Source organism: Hesperophylax consimilis, chromosome 16 (assembly GCF_061612785.1).
Source record: "Hesperophylax consimilis isolate HC1 chromosome 16, BYU_Hcon_1.0, whole genome shotgun sequence".
Lineage (NCBI taxonomy): Eukaryota > Metazoa > Arthropoda > Insecta > Trichoptera > Limnephilidae > Hesperophylax > Hesperophylax consimilis.
In genome coordinates, this window is record NC_142851.1 from 28730819 (window position 1) to 28751164 (window position 20346).

Consider the following 20346-nt stretch of genomic DNA (forward strand, 5'->3'; position numbering starts at 1 on the left):
CAGAATAAGAGGTTTTATTAATCTCGATGCAAAATGTACGAATTATGAATATTGAATAGTTTGATTATGGCACGTTACGTAAATCAAGGTCTGTTACGAAGGCAAATCTTTATGTATATATATTACTAAGATTAAAGTTTTTAATATTTAAATATGTGTTTATCAAATATTTTGTCGTCAAGCAAGATTTTGGAACGCATTAAGAAATTTGTTTTTACAAATCTATTTTAAAAATTCGTGATAATATCTGCTGATGTTTGTTCAACGTCCTAGTTAAAATGTGCGTGAGTAAATATAATATTTGAAAATAATAGTATTTACTTAGTGATACCTTTAGAAAATCTAAAAGGTTTGATGAAATCAGGTACGCATTTGGTTCAAATGACCAAACATGTTTTTAAATTGATTGTCTTAGAACAAGTAACATAACGTTTTGAGGAATTTTGAAAACCTTTTTTTTTAAGTGCACAAAAAGAATTTGATCTAGTAATCATTGAACAAGATAATATCAACATCACTCAATTAAAATACTAAAGAAATCAAGACACAGAAAAAAAAAGAGTTGCAACTAGGACTTGAACCCTGGTCCAATGGTCTTAAGGCGAAGCTTCATGCCAAATCACTATTTTGATTAATGTTTATAACGAATTGGTGTACACTATGAAAACCAAAAAATATGTTTTAGTTAAATTGAAGGTTTTCCTATCGCTTCGCTTGAGTAGAATACAAATAAAAAAATAAATTACTCAATAAAAAATATAAATGCAAACCACAACAAAAAATATTTTTTCAATAGAAATATATGAACGCGTAAAGGAAACAACTTTTAAAAAATACAGTTTTATAGCTAAGATTATCTGTGACAGTTTCACTTGATTAACTTAATAAAATTATTTACAAAATAAGTAAAAAACAGTTTTTTGCTTGAAATCGAACGTTCCTAGACTCCGTTTGTCAAGCGATTTTAATGCCTATTATCTACGATATAAGGTATACTAAGAATATACATATTTTTGGCTTGTAGCTTTCTCTTAAAGGGACATTTCTACCAATTGAGCGACTCCAGACATTCTGCCATTTTCATAAATCTCATACTTCCATTTTTGAATTACTAGCATTATCTTTGTTAGGTCTTAATTTAGTGGAAAACTGTTCGAATAATGAAACATGAAAATTCAAAATAAATTGTGCAAATTTGAAAACAGAAGTGGGATTGGGATAAGCTTGGAAGCAATTTGTTGGTGTTTTTCGTGTGCATAATCTCGTTGAAAAGTAAATTTATTTTTATTTTTTATTATTGTACAACAGAATATTTATTCTAATTACAGTACAATTTTACATAATCATATCATTTAGCATTTAGCTAGGTAACTCTTCAATCATTGTTTTAAGTCATTTAGAGAACAGTCACTTACATCCAAATTCTTTGCAAGTTCGTTTAACAGCACCACTCCCCTCGTCATGCTATGCTTTGCCCGGACGTCGGTTTTGCCTTTTGGTACTCTGAATAGGTCATGGTATCGACTTCGGCTGTAGTGGTCTGGTACATATAAATCATAGCATCCCAAGAGGAATGGGCTATCGATAAAATTTTTCCAAATTTTGAAAGACATAATAGCTAGACTTGATTTCCGCATAGTATCCAGACTCACAGAATTAGTTTCCTCAAGTAAGTCGATATGGTGCATGAACCTAGGATAGGTTCCACGGGTCCACATATCAATGTACTTCTGGTGGTACGGTGACAAACATCGCTCACATACTCCAGCTTGCTTCTCAGTATGCCATTGAACAATGCTAACATATCATCTTGGTTATTGAACTGCATTGCATGTCCTAATGACGAACCCAAGAAGTTATGTGTTGAATATCTTGGAACTGCATAATCTCGTTTTAAGTGCTCAATCGTTTTGTTGTGGTGATAATTACCTCGAAGTATCGCAGTGGAACTCACTATATTGTGATTGTGTTGTGTGCTCCGTCGCAGAGACTGTGATAAGTGATTGGTCATCCCGTTTTCCTTCCTTCCATACCTTGTTCATTCCTACACACTATCACATAATTCTGCACCATTTCATTTCGTTTAAAATTATTTACAGACCACAATTGACAAGCTTGTTCGTAAAACGCATGGTGGCTAACAAGAGCCCAAATGGCAAAAAATATATATTTTGGTAATAAGTATGATTAATGTACAACTTTTCTTAATCCAATTATAAAAAAATGAAGAAAAAAAATTGGTTTTTGAAAAAAAAAAATTTTCATATCCTCGTTTAGTCATATTTTTATTTTTTTTAAACAATGCATATATTTTTTACATACCTTGATTCAATGCACAAGTAAATTAAAAGAGATTGTTTCGTTTGCATGTTTACTTTAAAAGTTATGTAAGATTTAGTACCTACACCACGACACTTAAAACTTTTTGTACAAAATTAATTCGGATGTGAAGGACAATTTTTTAGCCAAACAATTCGGAGGCCAATGGGTTAATCATAAGCAGTAAGTCGTTAGCAGTTTCAAAAGTAACAATCTTGAATTATTTACCATATTTTTTTTACTGCCATTTTTAGGTGTGATTGCAAAGTTCCACTCGGATATTTTACAACCTCGATGATGTCTCGGATGAACATATCGGATTTTATTTGTATGGAACATCTTTTGACTATTCTATAAAACTAGAAAGAAATTTAAATTTATAAGAATTAACTTATTGAAGCTTATAAACCTCGTTGCAATATTTTCATTGGAGAAGTTAATAATTCACACATCACAATATGCTATTCATCAAGCTTCAATAAACTAATTAGTATATTGATTTTTTTTTTTTAAATTTCCCAGTACAACTCTGTTTTCAGATGTTTTTTTGCATATTTACGGATCAACAAACAAGTGCTTTGGTAAGGTATATCAAATGTTGGTTTTGTTGGCAAGACAGTCACTAATCTTCCAAAGTTTGGCGCGCTACCATTGATTGCAGTCTGTTTTGTATTTAGTACCTTTATTAGCTTAAAATGAAGGCTTTCTTGGTCCTGACAGCGGCTTTGGCCATAGTTCAGGGGCAAATCACCATCCAGGGCAAGTGCAAGGAAGAAAACCTCGTTACGGATTTCAACGTTGAAAAGGTGAGGAATCAATAATTTAACATTTCCCAAGTAATTTTCATATATCCGTCAATATAATGTATCATTGAAGAAGAAGATACTACTAGCAAATATAAATAAAATATGAAACAGAACAAGACACAGAAAATAAAAGATAACGGTCACAAATAGGAATCGAACACGGAATATTTTGCCTTAGCGGGACAGCGTCTTAACCACTTGACCATTGGAACATAGTTATTAAGTGTCATATTTGTCGAAATCCAATTTATTTGAAATTTGTGATCATTCAAAAAAGGTAGTTGCCAAAAATGAAGGAAAAAAAATTGTTGCAAGATAATATTGTTAATTTTTAATTCGAATTATGAATTCCACAAATATGAAGTTTAATAACTACGTCTCAATGGTTGAGTAGTTAAGACGCCGTCCCGATCAGACAAGAGATACTTGGTTCAATTTCTAGTTGTAACCGTTAAATTTAAAACTTATATATGTGTGTTGTTCTGTTTCATGTGTTGTTTAGATTTATTAGTATTATCTTTTTCTAAAATAATTTTCATTTATTCATTAGTATCATCTACTTCACTTCTGGCATTCTTTGCCGACAATAACCATGGAGGCTTTATTTTCAAATTTAAAGTTATTGTTAAGTTTTATAAGAACGTGTTGTTTCACAGAATTTGAACAATTCATCAAATTTCAAGGTTGATTTTCATGTTCCGTGAAGGTTCTATTCCAGTTCGTATATATTCGAAAATATATATATCGTTTTCCTACCTTTATCGATGGCAGATTTGGCTTAGTTGTTTTGTTTTGAATGATGTTATTTTTATTACTAAATATTTGTTATGAAAATGAATTAAAATTGGTAAATCCCAGAATTGTTTTAAGGAATAGGGTATTTTCACCGTTTGTTTTTTTATCTCGAAAAAAAAAATTACGATAGTGTAGTTATTTTAATATTATTTTATGTTGACAAATAAATTTTCTATAATAAAAATGTTCTATTTTCGATTTGCCTCCAAAACGATAATTGTGTTTTTATTCGAGAATTCGGCGGAGTTGACGTCACGCCGGTTGACATTGGTGACAGCCGTGTAACCAGACATTGGCGGTTTCTATGTCATAATGACGTTGTAGCCAGTTGGAACCGTTTAGGAATGTGCGGATTTAGTTAATTTTGATCAATGAAAACATTAAAAACACTATTTTCATTTAGATAATCGGTTAGTAGCTGAGTTGGCATCGCGTTTGGGTCCGACCCAGGCGTCGTACGTACAATTTCTTGGGTGGCTAAGTCCTCCATCACAACACAAGCAATATTTTCCGCTTACTGTGGTGGTAGTAGGAACTTTTCAAATATCGTCAGGTTATTCGTAATATGAGAATGTCTTTTTTAAAAAAAAAAAATATATCAGAAAAATAAAGTTTACATCTTCCACATATTTTAACAGTTTTCATAGTTTGTGAAAATACCACACTTCAAGGTTTCGGTTCCTTTAAATGCCAAGGAATGGATTATTTTTTCTGTATTATTTATACCTACTACTACACTATCTGTTCCGTAAAGTATGAATAATTTGTTTATAACATAATTAACTCACGTTTGAGTTGAATTCAGAAAAGACAAGCATTGCTTGACTTCTATACCTAGTACCTATACCTTCTATAGGGTTTTCCAATAAGAGGTGTTATTTTGATATTCAAAGAAAAAGGCCATTTTTTAATATAAATGATTGAATGTTTATTTCATTATAAAGAAAAAAGTATGCCGTTAATAGTAAAAAATAACATCACTCAAATGACCACCACGACCACGCCTACAGGACAATATCCTTTTCATGAAATTTTCCATAACCAAATCGCAAAGTGGCTGCCTTATGTCCTCGATAGCCTCACGAATTCCATCTTTGAGGTCTTGAATCGACGCTGAGCTGTTGGCGTAGACCTTCTCTTTCACGTGGCCCCAAAGGAAGAAGTCGCAAAGTGTTAAATCACAAGATCTCGGTGGCCAATTGTGATCACCTCTTTGAGAGATGACACGGTCCGAAAACTTTTCCCGTAAAAGATCAATGGTTTCGTTGCTTGTGTGGCACTTAGCACCGTCTTGTTGAAAGTAAACATTGTCCAGATCAATACCATCCAATTCCGGCCATAAAAAATCATTTTATTGCCGGAATTAAATACACATAACACCTCTTATTGGAAAACCCTATATAAAATGGTCTCGTCTAAAAACATCAGTCGTTGCATTGGCCACGTCAAAATAGAAAATAAAATAATATGTGCATTACGTGATTGTGCCATTGGAACTCATAAGGATAATATTTAGCAACAAAAACGAAAAGAAAACAGCCTTCAGTCTGGTTAATTGATCATTAAGTAACAAAAAACTTCATCGTTTAATTGAATGAGTAGATATGCTGTAAGGTCAAATAATAAAGATAAAGATGTCATTAAAACCCCCCAAGCCATTGGCGTATTCTGTTAAAAGGTCAGAGTATTTACGCTTTGCAATAAAATCCAAATAAATCGAATACTCCTGATCGTATCCGAAAATTAAAACTGCTTTTGAAAGGTGATTAAAATACGCGTACAAATTTTATTATTAGAAATAAATATATATTTTTGAAAATATATAAATGTTGAATGTAAACATAAAAAACATTAAAATTGGCTTAAATTAAGTTTTTGCTAAGTTCAGATAACTAAAAAACCACATACGCATTTTATTAGAAGTGTGTATTAGTAACCACTTTTTTGTCATTTCGTATAAAAATAATTAAATAAAAAATTCATGAAGTTTCGTATTTTTTTTTTCAACTTGCGGTCGTGAACTTTGGTTTCACAGGAGGTGTACAATGTACATATTAGTTATTATTAATGACCTCAAATACATATTATTAAAATTAAAAAATAAACTTTGCTTCGTCGTAGGAAATTTTAACGTTAATATTAATGAAAAAATAGAAAATAATAACAAAAATGAATACATCAATTGTATGACTGAACAAAATTTTATATCTTGCATAAATACAAATACTAGGGAAATAAAAGAACATACTCCATCTTGTTTAGACCACATTTGGACAAATGTAAACATTAAAGATCTTCACAAAATAAAATCAATTGTTTGGAAAACTAACATAACTGATCATCACTCATGCTTACTTCTGTATAATAATAATATTAAACATAAAAAAACATAATTTAATAACAAAAAAATCAACAATAGATATGACTATTCTCTCTGAAAAATTAAAAAAGGAGGATTGGAATAATGTTTTAAACAGTGATGATACTGAAATTTGTTCGACTAACTTCGAAAATATTATGTCACAACACATTACAAATTCGACAACTGAGATAACAACACACATAAAATCAAAATTAAGATGTTTAAAGCCTTGGATTACCAAAGGACTTATTATATCTATCAGAAATAAAGAAAAACTTTACAAAATAACTTTAAAAAATCCCCAAGATGAAAAAGCATATATTTTCTATAAAAAATATAAAAATAAATTAACATCTTATATTAAAAAAAGTAAAGAAGAGTATTTTAAAAATAAAATATTATCTTCAGAAAATAACCATAAACAAATGTGGAAAACTGTTAATTTCGCCATAGAAAATACAAAAAAAACACAAAACATTAAGTACATTGAACATGATAAAAAAATTATAGATGCCAATATACAGCCTAAACAATGTGCAAACATATTTAATTCCTTCTTTGCAAATGTTGGGAAAAATCTTGCGAAAAATATTCATAAGCCTTCAAACCAAGAAAACCATAAAAATAAAAATATACAGAAACGTATCACAAACTCATACATAAGCTCACATTTTAACACAACCTCAAATAACACATCTGCCCTGATGATGGACACTGCAATGCTGTCCGAAACGTTGGCTAAAGAAGGAGTTAGCGCAACACGGCATAATACCCCAAAAACAAATAACAAAAATACTTTTGGCCGTGAAAATCTTAAATCATATTTTACAGAAACGTAATATACTTTCAATGTTTGAAACAACAACAGAATGTGAAATCTCGAAAATAATAGAAAATATGAAAGGAGGTTCGTCTTCCGGTTTTGATTCTATTACGACACACATGTTAAAAACTATGAAACCTCACTTAATAAAACCTATCACTCATTTAATAAACTTAAGTTTAACAAATGGAATTTTTTCAATGAACTACAAAACCTCAATAATCTCACCTATTTACAAATCTGGAGATCCAAATCAAGCAACGAATTATCGCCCAATATGTCTAATTTCTAATATAGGAAAGATCTTTGAAAAAATAGTAAAAAAACAATTGGTAAATTTTCTAGATAATAATAAAATATTACACAAAAACCAGTTTGGCTTTATAAAATCACTCAGCACACAAGATGCTATTGCTAACGTAACTTCATACATTTACGAATCATTAGATAAAGGTAAAAAATGTGCGGGTTTATTTATTGACCTTAGAAAGGCATTCGATAGCATATCCCATGAGATGCTATTAAAAAAAATGAATAATATCGGCATAAAAGGCAACGCGATTAAATGGATCACCGACTACTTAAAAAACCGTCCTCAAGTAGTAAAAAACAATTGTGTTAATAGTGATCAAGAGATTACAAGCTTTGGAATCCCCCAAGGTACAGTGCTTGGACCAATTCTATTTACTATATATGTAAACGATTTTTTTTTCAACCTTTACATGGTCAAATTACGTCATACGCCGATGATACAGTATTAATAATAAGTGATAAGACTTGGGAAAATGTAGAATTAAAGGCCACAGAAGACATCAACACGCTCAAGAATTTTTTCGACATAATTTACTGTCACTTAATAACGAAAAGACATTTGTAATTCCATTTGCAATCCATACAAATGATACTGAAACATTGTCATACATAATAATACTAAAATTCACAGCCAAAACTATTGCAAATCAAACTGTACAGTACTAAAAACAACAAATAAAATTAAATATCTAGGAGTAATTATTGATAAAAATCTGAAATGGAAGGAACAAATATGTCAAGTAGTAAACAAAATTAGAAAATTAATATATATATTTTTAAGAATTAGAAACTTTCTGTCGATAAAAAATCTATATTTAATTTACTATGCCTTAGTTCAATCCACTTTACAATACGCTATTATTAGTTGGGGATCCGCGTATAAATGTAACCTTCTTCCAATTGAAATTATACAAAGAACAATTATTAAAATTATATTAAAAAAATCCTTTGACTACCCAACGGAACGCCTGTTTGAAGAATTTCAAGTACCTACATTTAAAGACCTATATATTAAAAACTCATTAATCCAAATTATAAAAGAAAAAGATAAATATCAATTTTTAAATGAAAACAGAACGCGACTTAGACATGTTTTTCTATGCCCAAAACTAAATACGTCTTTTGCACAACATCATTATACTTACCAGGGAAGAACTTTTTTCAATCGTCTACCAGAAGAAATCAGAACCATTAATGATAAAACCCAAACACTGCTCTCTGTCAAGAGACACTTTAAAAATATTCTGAAAAAAAAAAAAAAACTTCTGTCACTTAATTAATCTCACAAATATCCTTAGTTTTCCATAAAATCCTTTCTTTTTTAAAATTTAATAAATTAATATATTATCATTCACTACTATCAAAAAAAAATACTACAGCAAACATACATTTATGTACAATGAATTATTTAAGTTCTAACTAACAACAACATTTATGTACACTCCCCTTCCATACACAAGCAAATGCTTTAAATGGAAGAGTAGTCAAAAGACCCAAGATGTAAAATGAATTATGTACTATGTAAACAAATTATTAAAAATAAAAAATAATTACGAAAAAAAAAAAAAAAAAATTATGTGGTTAACTTCTAGACTTGAATATTGTGATGTTTTGTATATCCACATAAATAAACGAAATGAATGTACTCCAAAAATTTTTTTGTTTGGGCTAACAGATGGGATTTGTTGACAGGCGGGCTAGAAGTGCCATGTTCCCACGGGAAAGGAGCAGAGATCGATGAAACAGTCGAGTCTTGAACTTAGATACGTTGGCAGTTCCGAGAAATCAATACAAATCAGAAGTGTTGTGTGAAATTAGAGTTAATTAGTGAATTCAGATGGTGTTAGAAAGCTTTGTTGGTTTTTGAATTAAAGTGAAAGATTATTGAACCAGTGTTTGTGTGAAGTGAAAGTGGTTCGACTCAGTGAGAATAAAATTAATAATAATGACAATAATAATAATTGGATAATTTGTAGAGCGCCGTTTTGTGAAAAATCACCCCAGGGGCGCTAAGGGTTGGGCGATCGCGATTATAATATAAAATGTGTTAAATTAAACGTGATTTCGTAAATATGTAGTTCAAACTAAGTGACTTGTCTTAAAAACATGGAAATGATAAAAATAATGACTGCGTTTTTAAAACAGAGTGAACGTATAAAGGCAGGAAGTGTTTAATCGGGCTAGGTTATTGATTTGGCGAGATGGCATTCTATCCACGGAGACCGAAAACCAGAGAATCAAATAAATTATTAACTGTGGGTTCGAATCCTGACAGATTAGGGAGGTACAATTTTATTTACAGGAATATTTAATTACCCTTTTATAAGCGTAGGGAGGAGGTCGAAAATTAAAGTGATTTAGCTATATAGTGTAACCAGGTAAGCTTCACGCTGAGAATGAGAGGTGACTAACTGGGTGAGTTTTTATATTATTTATTAAATTCCAGAGGACCCCTTTAAAAGACGGATACAACTAAGTTTATTACACCTGCCGCCCAAATAATGTTATCATTAAAAGGGATACCCTAGACGGATTGTCAATCAGCTGTGAGTGAGAGACAGGCCAATGACCTTTTCATATATAGGCCGAGAGGCGCGGTGTACAGTCAGTCAAAGGGGGAAGTTTTGCTAGCGTATGACCTCCCGAATTGAAAGCGATCGGATGCAACCAGACGGAACAAAATGAAAACTTTTCTTCTGTTATTTGACTTTCTAATTTAATACTTTTCATCTATTGTTTGACTTTCTAAGTTACGAATTGGGATGCACAAAAACAAATCTAAAGTCAAAAGAGGGAGATGGTAATCTCCGAAATAAAACTACCAACCGAACAACTTTTCTCAACAGGTACCTTTCGAGAGGTAGGCAGCCTCTTTAAATTAAATGCAAAAATCAAACCAATTATCCGTTTATACCTACCTGAGAGGATAGGTATTCAGTAGAAGTTACCCATACCTAATACACGAGGATGCTAGTAACCTCATAAAATAATTACTAGAACCAAATATTAAAATACAGACAGTCCTCATCCTAAATTTGGCATCTCGAGTAGACCTTACATATATCTCACATGATAATTGGCTGAATGGGTAGGCACACAACCTATCGCTAAAAAGCAGGCTAAATTTCGACAAGATTGTCGTGTGTTATCTATGTTATTGACCTAGAAAGGGATGTAAATCCCCGACGACGAGGGAGTTACAACGTTTTCTAGAGGTGGCACGTAACTTAGGACCTTACGTGTCACATTTTCGCGACTAGATTCGTGACAAGGGATGTCATGGCTTTCCCCTTCTACACTCAGTAAAGTAGATTTCCTGGAGGTGTTTGAGGTTGGGGCAATTCTGAAATTGGTGATGAGACCTGGTTTTCTTTATTCTGGCGTGACGGTTGCCGATTTGGAACAAGGGGAGACCCGGCCGGTTGTGATATCCAGACACGCAGATATCGATCGCCTTGCTCAAATTATCATCCATCGGTTTTGTTTGGTAAAGAGGAGGAGCCAATCTTAACTTGAAAAAATTTCATTTCCTTTCCTCTCCTTCCCCTCCCAAAATATATACATGGATGGCGCCGACAACTAACACCATAAATTTATCGTATGTATATCACATATATAAAATCTAACACTTTATTATATTCACATTAATCCTATGACAGGTAGACTCACGTAGCTAGTTTGAAGAGCAGGCGACTCAGAAAAATCAGGTTTATGAGATGGCTTTAAAACACAGCGGTAATGAATTCAACTCACTCTATCTCAAAAGAACCAAGGGATACCACACATACATAGATAACTAGGTTTCTAAACCGAGAAACAAAAAAAACCAACACAACGTTCGGTGAAGCCTTTTTATACTGATCCGTCACGTGAAATGAGTACGTTCAAGGTCGTACGTCACGTAGACAAACTAGGATGTACACACTTGAAGGGGTGTGTAATAAAGAGAGAGGCAAGGGATTGAAAGACGGCAGGGAGGACCTTCCTACCCCGGATATATACATAACCAAAGCCTTATGGAAAAGTTACCTATGGGACTTAAAGAAAATTTATCGTAGAAAGAAGAGAAGAAAAAGTTGAAGTAAGAAAGGGCAGATCATTACAATATCAAGCGCGGTGTTTTATCTTTCTAACATCGTTAAAAAGAGAAAACGTTTAGTTCATATTTCTCACCATGATAGAAAGGGAAACACAACGATTTCTATGATACCCATTAGGGTGTATCGATTTTTAACTTTTTTTTTGTTTTCAAATTCCAAGTTGAAAAAGAGTTGCTACTAGGTACCACAACTTACCACAAAAAATTTTGGATTTTTAAAAAAATGTTTAGGTCTACAAGGCCTAAAGTTTTTTTTTTTTTTTAAATATAATTTTTTTTATAAATTTAAAAAAATATATATCGTAACTTTTTTGTTTATTCCAAGTTAAAAAACAGTAATATTAGGGCATAAAAATAAGTAAGAAACGATTTTTATTTATAAAAAATGGATTTTAGGTCTCCCGCACAAGCCCTAAAGTTTGTTAATTTTGATGAAATTTTGTGTACATATATGAACCATGTTTTTTAAAGTTTAAACCACCGGAATTAATTGTACTTTTATCACAGAAGGCATAAATTGAGACAATATATAATACATATAGTAAAAATATATACCACATATATACCTACTATATATAGGTATATATAATATGTTTTATATCTGAAAAAAGATAGTTGGACGGTGTAAATTGTATGAGAAAGGTGTTGAAAGTAACTAATGTTATTTGCTATAACTGTTGTTTATTACAAAAGTATAAAAAGTTGTAACATGTCATAAAATGTAGTATAATAACTAAGTACAAAATGTTTCTGATTACTTTCCATACGACATGAGTGGCAGTTTTCTTGTTCTACTGCAAACTTACTAACTTCTTGACTGAAGTATTCGTCCTTTCATCTTGGCTTCAAAACCTCAAATCAAAGTTATGTATAGTATTTACATAGGCCTAGTAAAAATTTTATAAATATTATTACAGTTCCCAAATGAAATTTCAATTTAATATGGAAGACACATAGACTAAATTAGACTAGACACGGCATAATCATTTAAAAATAACCCCAACACAATTTTGGTTTGGTTCACGTGCACATTTATGAAAAGGACCACGCATTGTGTCGCAATGCGAAATGGGCACTGTGCATTGCGTTTTACCTTTTGTTGGTCTAGAGCAGGGGTCTCCAAACTTTTCAGCCGGAGGGCCACATTGACTACTCCAGTGAGTTCGGAGGGCCAAAACTGTTTTAATTTCTAGACACCCATATTTTCGTCCACGGGGGGGGGAGTAAAAGTAAAAAGTGGAGAATAAAATTTCCAGGGATCATATTTCTTCATAAATCATTTCACTCCAATCTCACTCCAATCCCCCAGATATGACGTGAAATCCGTTAAGTTGGCAACACTGCGCTTACGCTAGTATTCAATTACTAAATTGTGTTGTATTGTATTGTCACAACTGCGACGCTTGCGACATCTCGTGATTACACGCGGAAATAAGTAGTGGTAGTACCCTATATCTATACTTGTGGACGCAATGTATTGGTGCCCAGTACCTCGCCAATGAGCATATATATTCGCACGAAAAAATTCGCGGTGAATTCGCCCCTTCTGAGTAAGGTCTTAGCCATTAGTTGTCGCGGGCCTGATTGATGAAAATGGTCATAAGATGTCGCGGGCCGGATGGATGACACTGGCGGGCCGGACACGGCCCGCGGGCCGTAGTTTGGAGACCCCTGGTCTAGAGTAAGCTATTTTGCTTCTCAGCTATGCTGGGCAAGTTCATTTTTTCAATCACAAAAATAACCCAGTACCAAATATTTAAATTTGAATTATGTCCATATTACAACACCTCTGACAAAAAATTCTCCGTGGTTTCGCTTACGAGTTTGAACGCTTGTACAAGGAGTTTAAACAGAGTTGGGTTGTTAAGTTCATTAAGTTATTTAACATTAGTTACTTTCAACACCTTTCTCATACAATTTACACCGTCCAACTATCTTTTTTCAGGTATAAAACATATTATAATATATATATATATATAATATATATATATATATATATATATATTTATCCCCTCTCGTACTATGTTGATCTCGCGCGACGGTACGCCAGGTATATGTTGATCCGTTTGCATTTGTTGATCCACCCCGGATATGTTGATCCACTACCCAAGCTGGCATACATATGTAAATCCCTACAGATCAACTTGTGTCATCGAGATTTTGCTGTAAGCCACGCCCATTTTTCGGTCGCATATACATTTTACACGATTTATTTTGTTGATCTATATATTGCTGACAAACTTGACCGCTTGCATGTGTTGTAACTTGTAACCGCCAATTTCGCGCGCGTTGTGGTACTTTTTAGATTCCGTTAGAACATCCATATTCTATGAAAATGACTCTGTACTTAAAGAGGATAGACTGCCTTACGCGTATTTATATTGAAATGGAACTTTCAAAAACGTCAAATCCATGCTTAAAAAATCTTTTGAACTTGATTAAACAAAAATGTAATTTTAATGCATCATTTACTACGTTTCGTGACTTAGCAGGGGTGCCCGGGTTCATGGGGTGAGATTTGTCTAAGTCATTTTATAAGAGAAATTTTGAACATTGATTGAATAAAATTTTATTTTAATGTATCTTTTACCATCTCTCCCGACGTAAGTTTCTTGTAATGATTAAGTTGAAACAAAGCGTAATATCCATAATATGTGCCTATTAAAATTGCGGTGATTAGATTGGTGAGAATTTAATTTTTCAAATTTAAAAGTGAAATTGCTGAAAAATTTATTCCAATTTGTTTTTTACTAAACATGGCTAAAGTCATTTCAAGCACCGATTCCAACCAACGATGTTTTAGTATATGTTCGTCAATCAACAGGAGCCATAATGTCTGTACATCAGAGCCCTCGAAAATTATTACAATTATGTGTACCGCCGCCCCGGGAGCCATTTATTAGATAACCAATACACCTACCATTAGTCACCGCCAACGATTTAGCGAGATGGTTGTTTATTTTTTGTATTTTTTTACATCGTCTCCACACAGGAAGCCCTAAGGAAAATCGTAACTCTCAAGGCCTATGTCATCTTTGTGAATGCTGTGTTGGGGGTATTTTGAAAGAAAGGAAGGTCAGTGAGTTCTGGGAAGGAAATAGGTATGGATGGGTGGGTAGTATTCTGGAGGTCAGTGTGTTCGAGTGATAAACATAAGATTCCAACTCTCCTACTGCGTTGCAAGGCGATGCGTTGAAAGAGAATTAATCGATCCGGCCCACCACGCATTTGGCAGGCAAGCGCATCCGCCGCCAAGAACCGAACAAACCTCACCCCATAAACCCGGGCACTCCTGCTAAGTCACCAAACATATCAAACTACTTGAGGTGGCTCTCGACTAGCAATCCGTAGGTCGCGGGTTCAAATAAATTTTATTAAAATTAATTTGCACTATTTTACAATTAGTGTTTGGTTATATCTGAATAGCCAGGTACTCTCCCACCTTCCTCCTCGTCATCTCCTTTGAGGTCACCTTTGAGGATGCCATAGTCTCACTGGCTCCAGACGGAAGTTTTTGTAAGTCTCCATATTCAAATTCGGCGGTACGATTTTTTTATGTGACACCTCTCACTAGAGCGCCCCTGTCTTTACACGTTAAATACATAGAAACTATGTCGCCAACCGGTTGGGCAGCGTTATGAGGCGGGTTAAGGTAGGGGCTGTAGGAATGAATTTATTAATGCTGGTCTTAAAGAGGCGCGAATTATATGGACGAGGAAAAACAGATGCTGATAGCTCGTTCCACATGCGAGCCGACTTACGGTAAAACCAGTCGGAGAAACGACCCGTTCATACATAGATAACATCAACTTTACTGTGAACCTGTGTTCCGCTCGTGTCCGTCGAGTATAACGCACGTGCACGGTGCACCGGGGATCAATGCTGCTAGCTTCTTTTAACAGGCTCTTATAAAATACCTGTAGAATAGACACAGCATACGCACATTTCGTCATACATGATTTTACTGCACATATGCCTCAGGGATTTCATTCTAGAGTATTCTGTCTACTTTCAGCCTTCTTCTGCCAATTCCATGCCTCATTTCCATATATTAGGGTAGGTACCAGCACTACATTGTGGACTGCTAGCTTCGCTTCTTTGAACAGTTTTTAGTTAGCTCTAACCGCGTCCAATCATCCATTAATTACCCATTATAACCAAGAACCCGGCCTCCCCTACTAAGTCACGAAGCGTAATCAGGAGAGATGGTAAAAGATACAAGTTCAAAATTTTCTACATAACATTATTCCTTTTGCCGCCATTTTGGATTTTTATCGTCGAAAGGTATCCCTCAACCAGTTTCTTTCGATCCGGCCCGCCACGCAGTAGATGGGCAAACGCATCCGCCGCCAGGACCTAGACAAACCTCACCCTATGAACCCGTGTACCCCTGCTAAGTTATGATTTTTTTATGGATTTGTTTTTGCGAAATTTTCGTTTCAATCTAAATACGCATACATTTCTTATAAACAATTCAAGAAACACACGTCATTTTGATTTGAAACGGTACCATCTCACAGTCATTTCATGCGATATTCGACTCTAGAGACTAATACTTTGAGTTCAATATCACAAAAGATTACGGAATCACATAAAACCTTGTGATGAACAGTCCACCGATTGCCCCTTGATTGGTTCATTTAGTAAAACCATATATAGGGACACAGATCAACTTTGTCTAATAACTTCTTACCTGGATCAACATACTACGGGAATAGATCAATATATATGAGATCAACAAAATCTTTTGAACTTGATTAAACAAAAATTTAACTTTAATGCATCATTTACTACGTTTCGTGACTTAGCAGGGGTGCCCGGGTTCATGGGGTGAGATTTGTCTAAGTCATTTTATAAGAGAAATTTTGAACATTGATTGAATAAAATTTTATTTTAATGTATCTTTTATCATTTCTCCCGACGTAAGTTTCTTGTAATGATTAAGTTGAAACAAAGCGTAATATCCATAATATGTGCCTATTAAAATTGCGGCGATTAGATTGGCGAGAATTAAATTTTTCAAATTTTAAATTATGATTGCTAAAAAATTTATTCTAATTTGTTTATTAATAAACATGGCTAAAGTCAGTTCAAGCTACGATTCCAACCAACTATGTTTTAGTATATGTTCGTCAATCAACAGGAGCCATAATGTCTGTACATCAGAGCCCTCGAGAACTATTACAATTATGTGTACCGCCGCCCCGGGAACCATTTATTAGATAACCAACATCCCTACCATAGGTCACCGCCAACGTTTAGCGAGATTGTTGTTTATTTCTTATATTTTTACATCATATCCACACAGGAGGCCCTGAGGAAAATCGTAACCCTCAGGGCCTATGTCATCTTTGTGAATGCTGTGCTGGGGGAATTTTGAAAGAAACGAAGGAGAGTGAGTTCTGGGAAGTAAATAGGTTTGATGGGTGGGTAGTAATCTGGGGTTCAGTGTGTTCGAGTGATATACATAAGAATCTAACTCTCCTACTGCGTTGCAAGGCGATGCGTTGAAAGAGGACTAATCGATCCGGCCCACCACGCAGTTATTAGGCAGGCGCATCCGCCGCCAAGCCCCTCACATACCTCACCCCATAAACTCGGGCACTCCTGATAAGTCACCAAACATATCAAACAACTTGGGGAGACCTATGGCAGAAGTGTGGGTTATCAAATAAATGGTTCCCGGGGCGGCGGTACCCATACCCTCCTCCCAAATTGTGATAAACTTCTACTTTAAAATGTAAAACATAATTTAAAACGTACCTAAATGACGGCCTCCGTTATCGAGGGGTAAGGCTATCGACTAGCAATCCGAAGGTCGCGGGCTCAAATAAATTTTACTAAAATAAATTTGTACTATTTTACAATTAGTGTTTGGCAACCAGATCTGAATAGCCAGGTACTCTCCCAACTTTCTCCCCGTTATCTCCTTCGAGGTTCACAATATCTTCAGTCTCACAACAACCCCAATCGGGGATGCCATAGTCTCACTGGCTCCAGACGGTAGCAGTTGGGACTCTGGTGCGATATTGCACCAGATATACCATCAACTTATTTTACCGTACATATGCCTCAGGGATCTCATTTCTACAGTATTCAGTCTACTTTCAGCCTTCTTCTGCCAGTTCCATGCTTCACTTCCGTATATTAGGGTAGGTACCAGCACTCCATTGTGGACTGCTAGCTTCGCTTCTTTGGACAGTTTTTTGTTAGCTCCAACCTCGTCCAATCATCCATTAATTACCCATTATAACCAAGAACCCGGCCACCCCTACTAAGTCACGAAGCGTAATCAGGAGAGATGGTAATAGATGCAAGTTCAAAATTTCCCATATAACATTATGCTTTTTGCCGCCATTTTGGATTTTGATGGTCAAAAGGTATCCCTCAACCAGTCTCTTTCGATCCGGCCCGCCACGCAGTAGGTATTTTTTATTGATTTGATTTTTGCGAAAGTTTCGTTTCAATCTGAATACGCATACATTTCTGATAAACAATTCAAGCAACATATATTAGGGTAGGTACCAGCACTCCATTGTGGACTGCTAGCTTCGCTTCTTTGGACAGTTTTTAGTTAGCTCCAACCGCGTCCAATCATCCATTAATTACCCATTATAACCAAGAACCCGGCCTCCCCTACTAATTCACGAAGCGTAATCAGGAGAGATGGTAAAAGATACAGGTTCAAAATTTCCTACATAACATTATTCCTTTTGCCGCCATTTTGGATTTTTATGGTCGAAAGGTATCCCTCAACCAGTTTATTTCGATCCGGCCCGCCACGCAGTAGATGGGAAAACGCATCCGCCGCCAGGACCTAGACAAACCTCACCCTATGAACCCGTGTACCCCTGCTAAGTTATGATTTTTTTATGGATTTGTTTTTGCGAAATTTTCGTTTCAATCTAAATACGCATACATTTCTTATAAACAATTCAAGAAACACACGTCATTTTGATTTGAAACGGTACCATCTCACAGTCATTTCATGCGATATTCGACTCTAGAGACTAATACTTTGAGTTCAATATCACAAAAGATTACGGAATCACATAAAACCTTGTGATGAACAGTCCACCGATTGCCCCTTGATTGGTTCATTTAGTAAAACCATATATAGGGACACAGATCAACTTTGTCTAATAACTTCTTACCTGGATCAACATACTACGGGAATAGATCAATATATATGAGATCAACAAAATCTTTTGAACTTGATTAAACAAAAATGTAACTTTAATGCATCATTTACTACGTTTCGTGACTTAGCAGGGGTGCCCGGGTTCATGGGGTGAGATTTGTCTAAGTCATTTTATAAGAGAAATTTTGAACATTGATTGAATAAAATTTTATTTTAATGTATCTTTTATCATTTCTCCCGACGTAAGTTTCTTGTAATGATTAAGTTGAAACAAAGCGTAATATCCATAATATGTGCCTATTAAAATTGCGGCGATTAGATTGGCGAGAATTAAATTTTTCAAATTTTAAATTATGATTGCTAAAAAATTTATTCTAATTTGTTTATTAATAAACATGGCTAAAGTCATTTCAAGCTACGATTCCAACCAACGATGTTTTAGTATATGTTCGTCAATCAACAGGAGCCATAATGTCTGTACATCAGAGCCCTCGAGAACTATTACAATTATGTGTACCGCCGCCCCGGGAACCATTTATTAGATAACCAACATCCCTACCATAGGTCACCGCCAACGTTTAGCGAGATTGTTGTTTATTTCTTATATTTTTACATCATATCCACACAGGAGGCCCTGAGGAAAATCGTAACCCTCGCTAATTTTGGATTTTTATGGTCGAAAGGTATCCCTCAACCAGTTTATTTCGATCCGGCCCGCCACGCAGTAGATGGGAAAACGCATCCGCCGCCAGGACCTAGACAAACCTCACCCTATGAACCCGTGTACCCCTGACTAATCGATCCGGCCCACCACGCAGTTACTAGGCAGGCGCATCCGCCGCCAAGCCCCTCACATACCTCACCCCATAAACTCGGGCACTCCTGATAAGTCACCAAACATATCAAACAACTTGGGGAGACCTATGGCAGAAGTGTGGGTTATCAAATAAATGGTTCCCGGGGCGGCGGTACCCATACCCTCCTCCCAAATTGTGATAAACTTCTACTTTCAAATGTAAAACATAATTTAAAACGTACCTAAATGACGGCCTCCGTTATCGAGGGGTAAGGCTATCGACTAGCAATCCGAAGGTCGCGGGCTCAAATAAATTTTACTAAAATAAATTTGTACTATTTTACAATTAGTGTTTGGCAACCAGATCTGAATAGCCAGGTACTCTCCCAACTTTCTCCCCGTCATCTCCTTCGAGGTTCACAATATCTTCAGTCTCACAACAACCCCAATCGGGGATGCCATAGTCTCACTGGCTCCAGACGGTAGCAGTTGGGACTCTGGTGCGATATTGCACCAGATATACCATCAACTTATTTTACCGTACATATGCCTCAGGGATCTCATTTCTACAGTATTCAGTCTACTTTCAGCCTTCTTCTGCCAGTTCCATGCTTCACTTCCGTATATTAGGGTAGGTACCAGCACTCCATTGTGGACTGCTAGCTTCGCTTCTTTGGACAGTTTTTTGTTAGCTCCAACCTCGTCCAATCATCCATTAATTACCCATTATAACCAAGAACCCGGCCACCCCTACTAAGTCACGAAGCGTAATCAGGAGAGATGGTAATAGATGCAAGTTCAAAATTTCCCATATAACATTATGCTTTTTGCCGCCATTTTGGATTTTGATGGTCAAAAGGTATCCCTCAACCAGTCTCTTTCGATCCGGCCCG

General features: G+C 35.0%; 1 protein-coding gene across 1 annotated transcript in view; it reads left to right on the forward strand.

The window, feature by feature from the left end:
* The first annotated feature begins 2942 nt into the window (after positions 1-2942).
* Positions 2943-20346, forward strand: part of LOC149417007 (apolipoprotein D-like) — a 31852-nt gene continuing 14448 nt past the window's right edge. Inside the window, exon 1 of the mRNA XM_089640728.1 lies at positions 2943-3125. Within this exon, the coding sequence (XP_089496854.1) occupies positions 3015-3125 (111 nt within the window). The 5' untranslated portion in view covers positions 2943-3014. The remainder of the gene's footprint in view (positions 3126-20346) is intronic.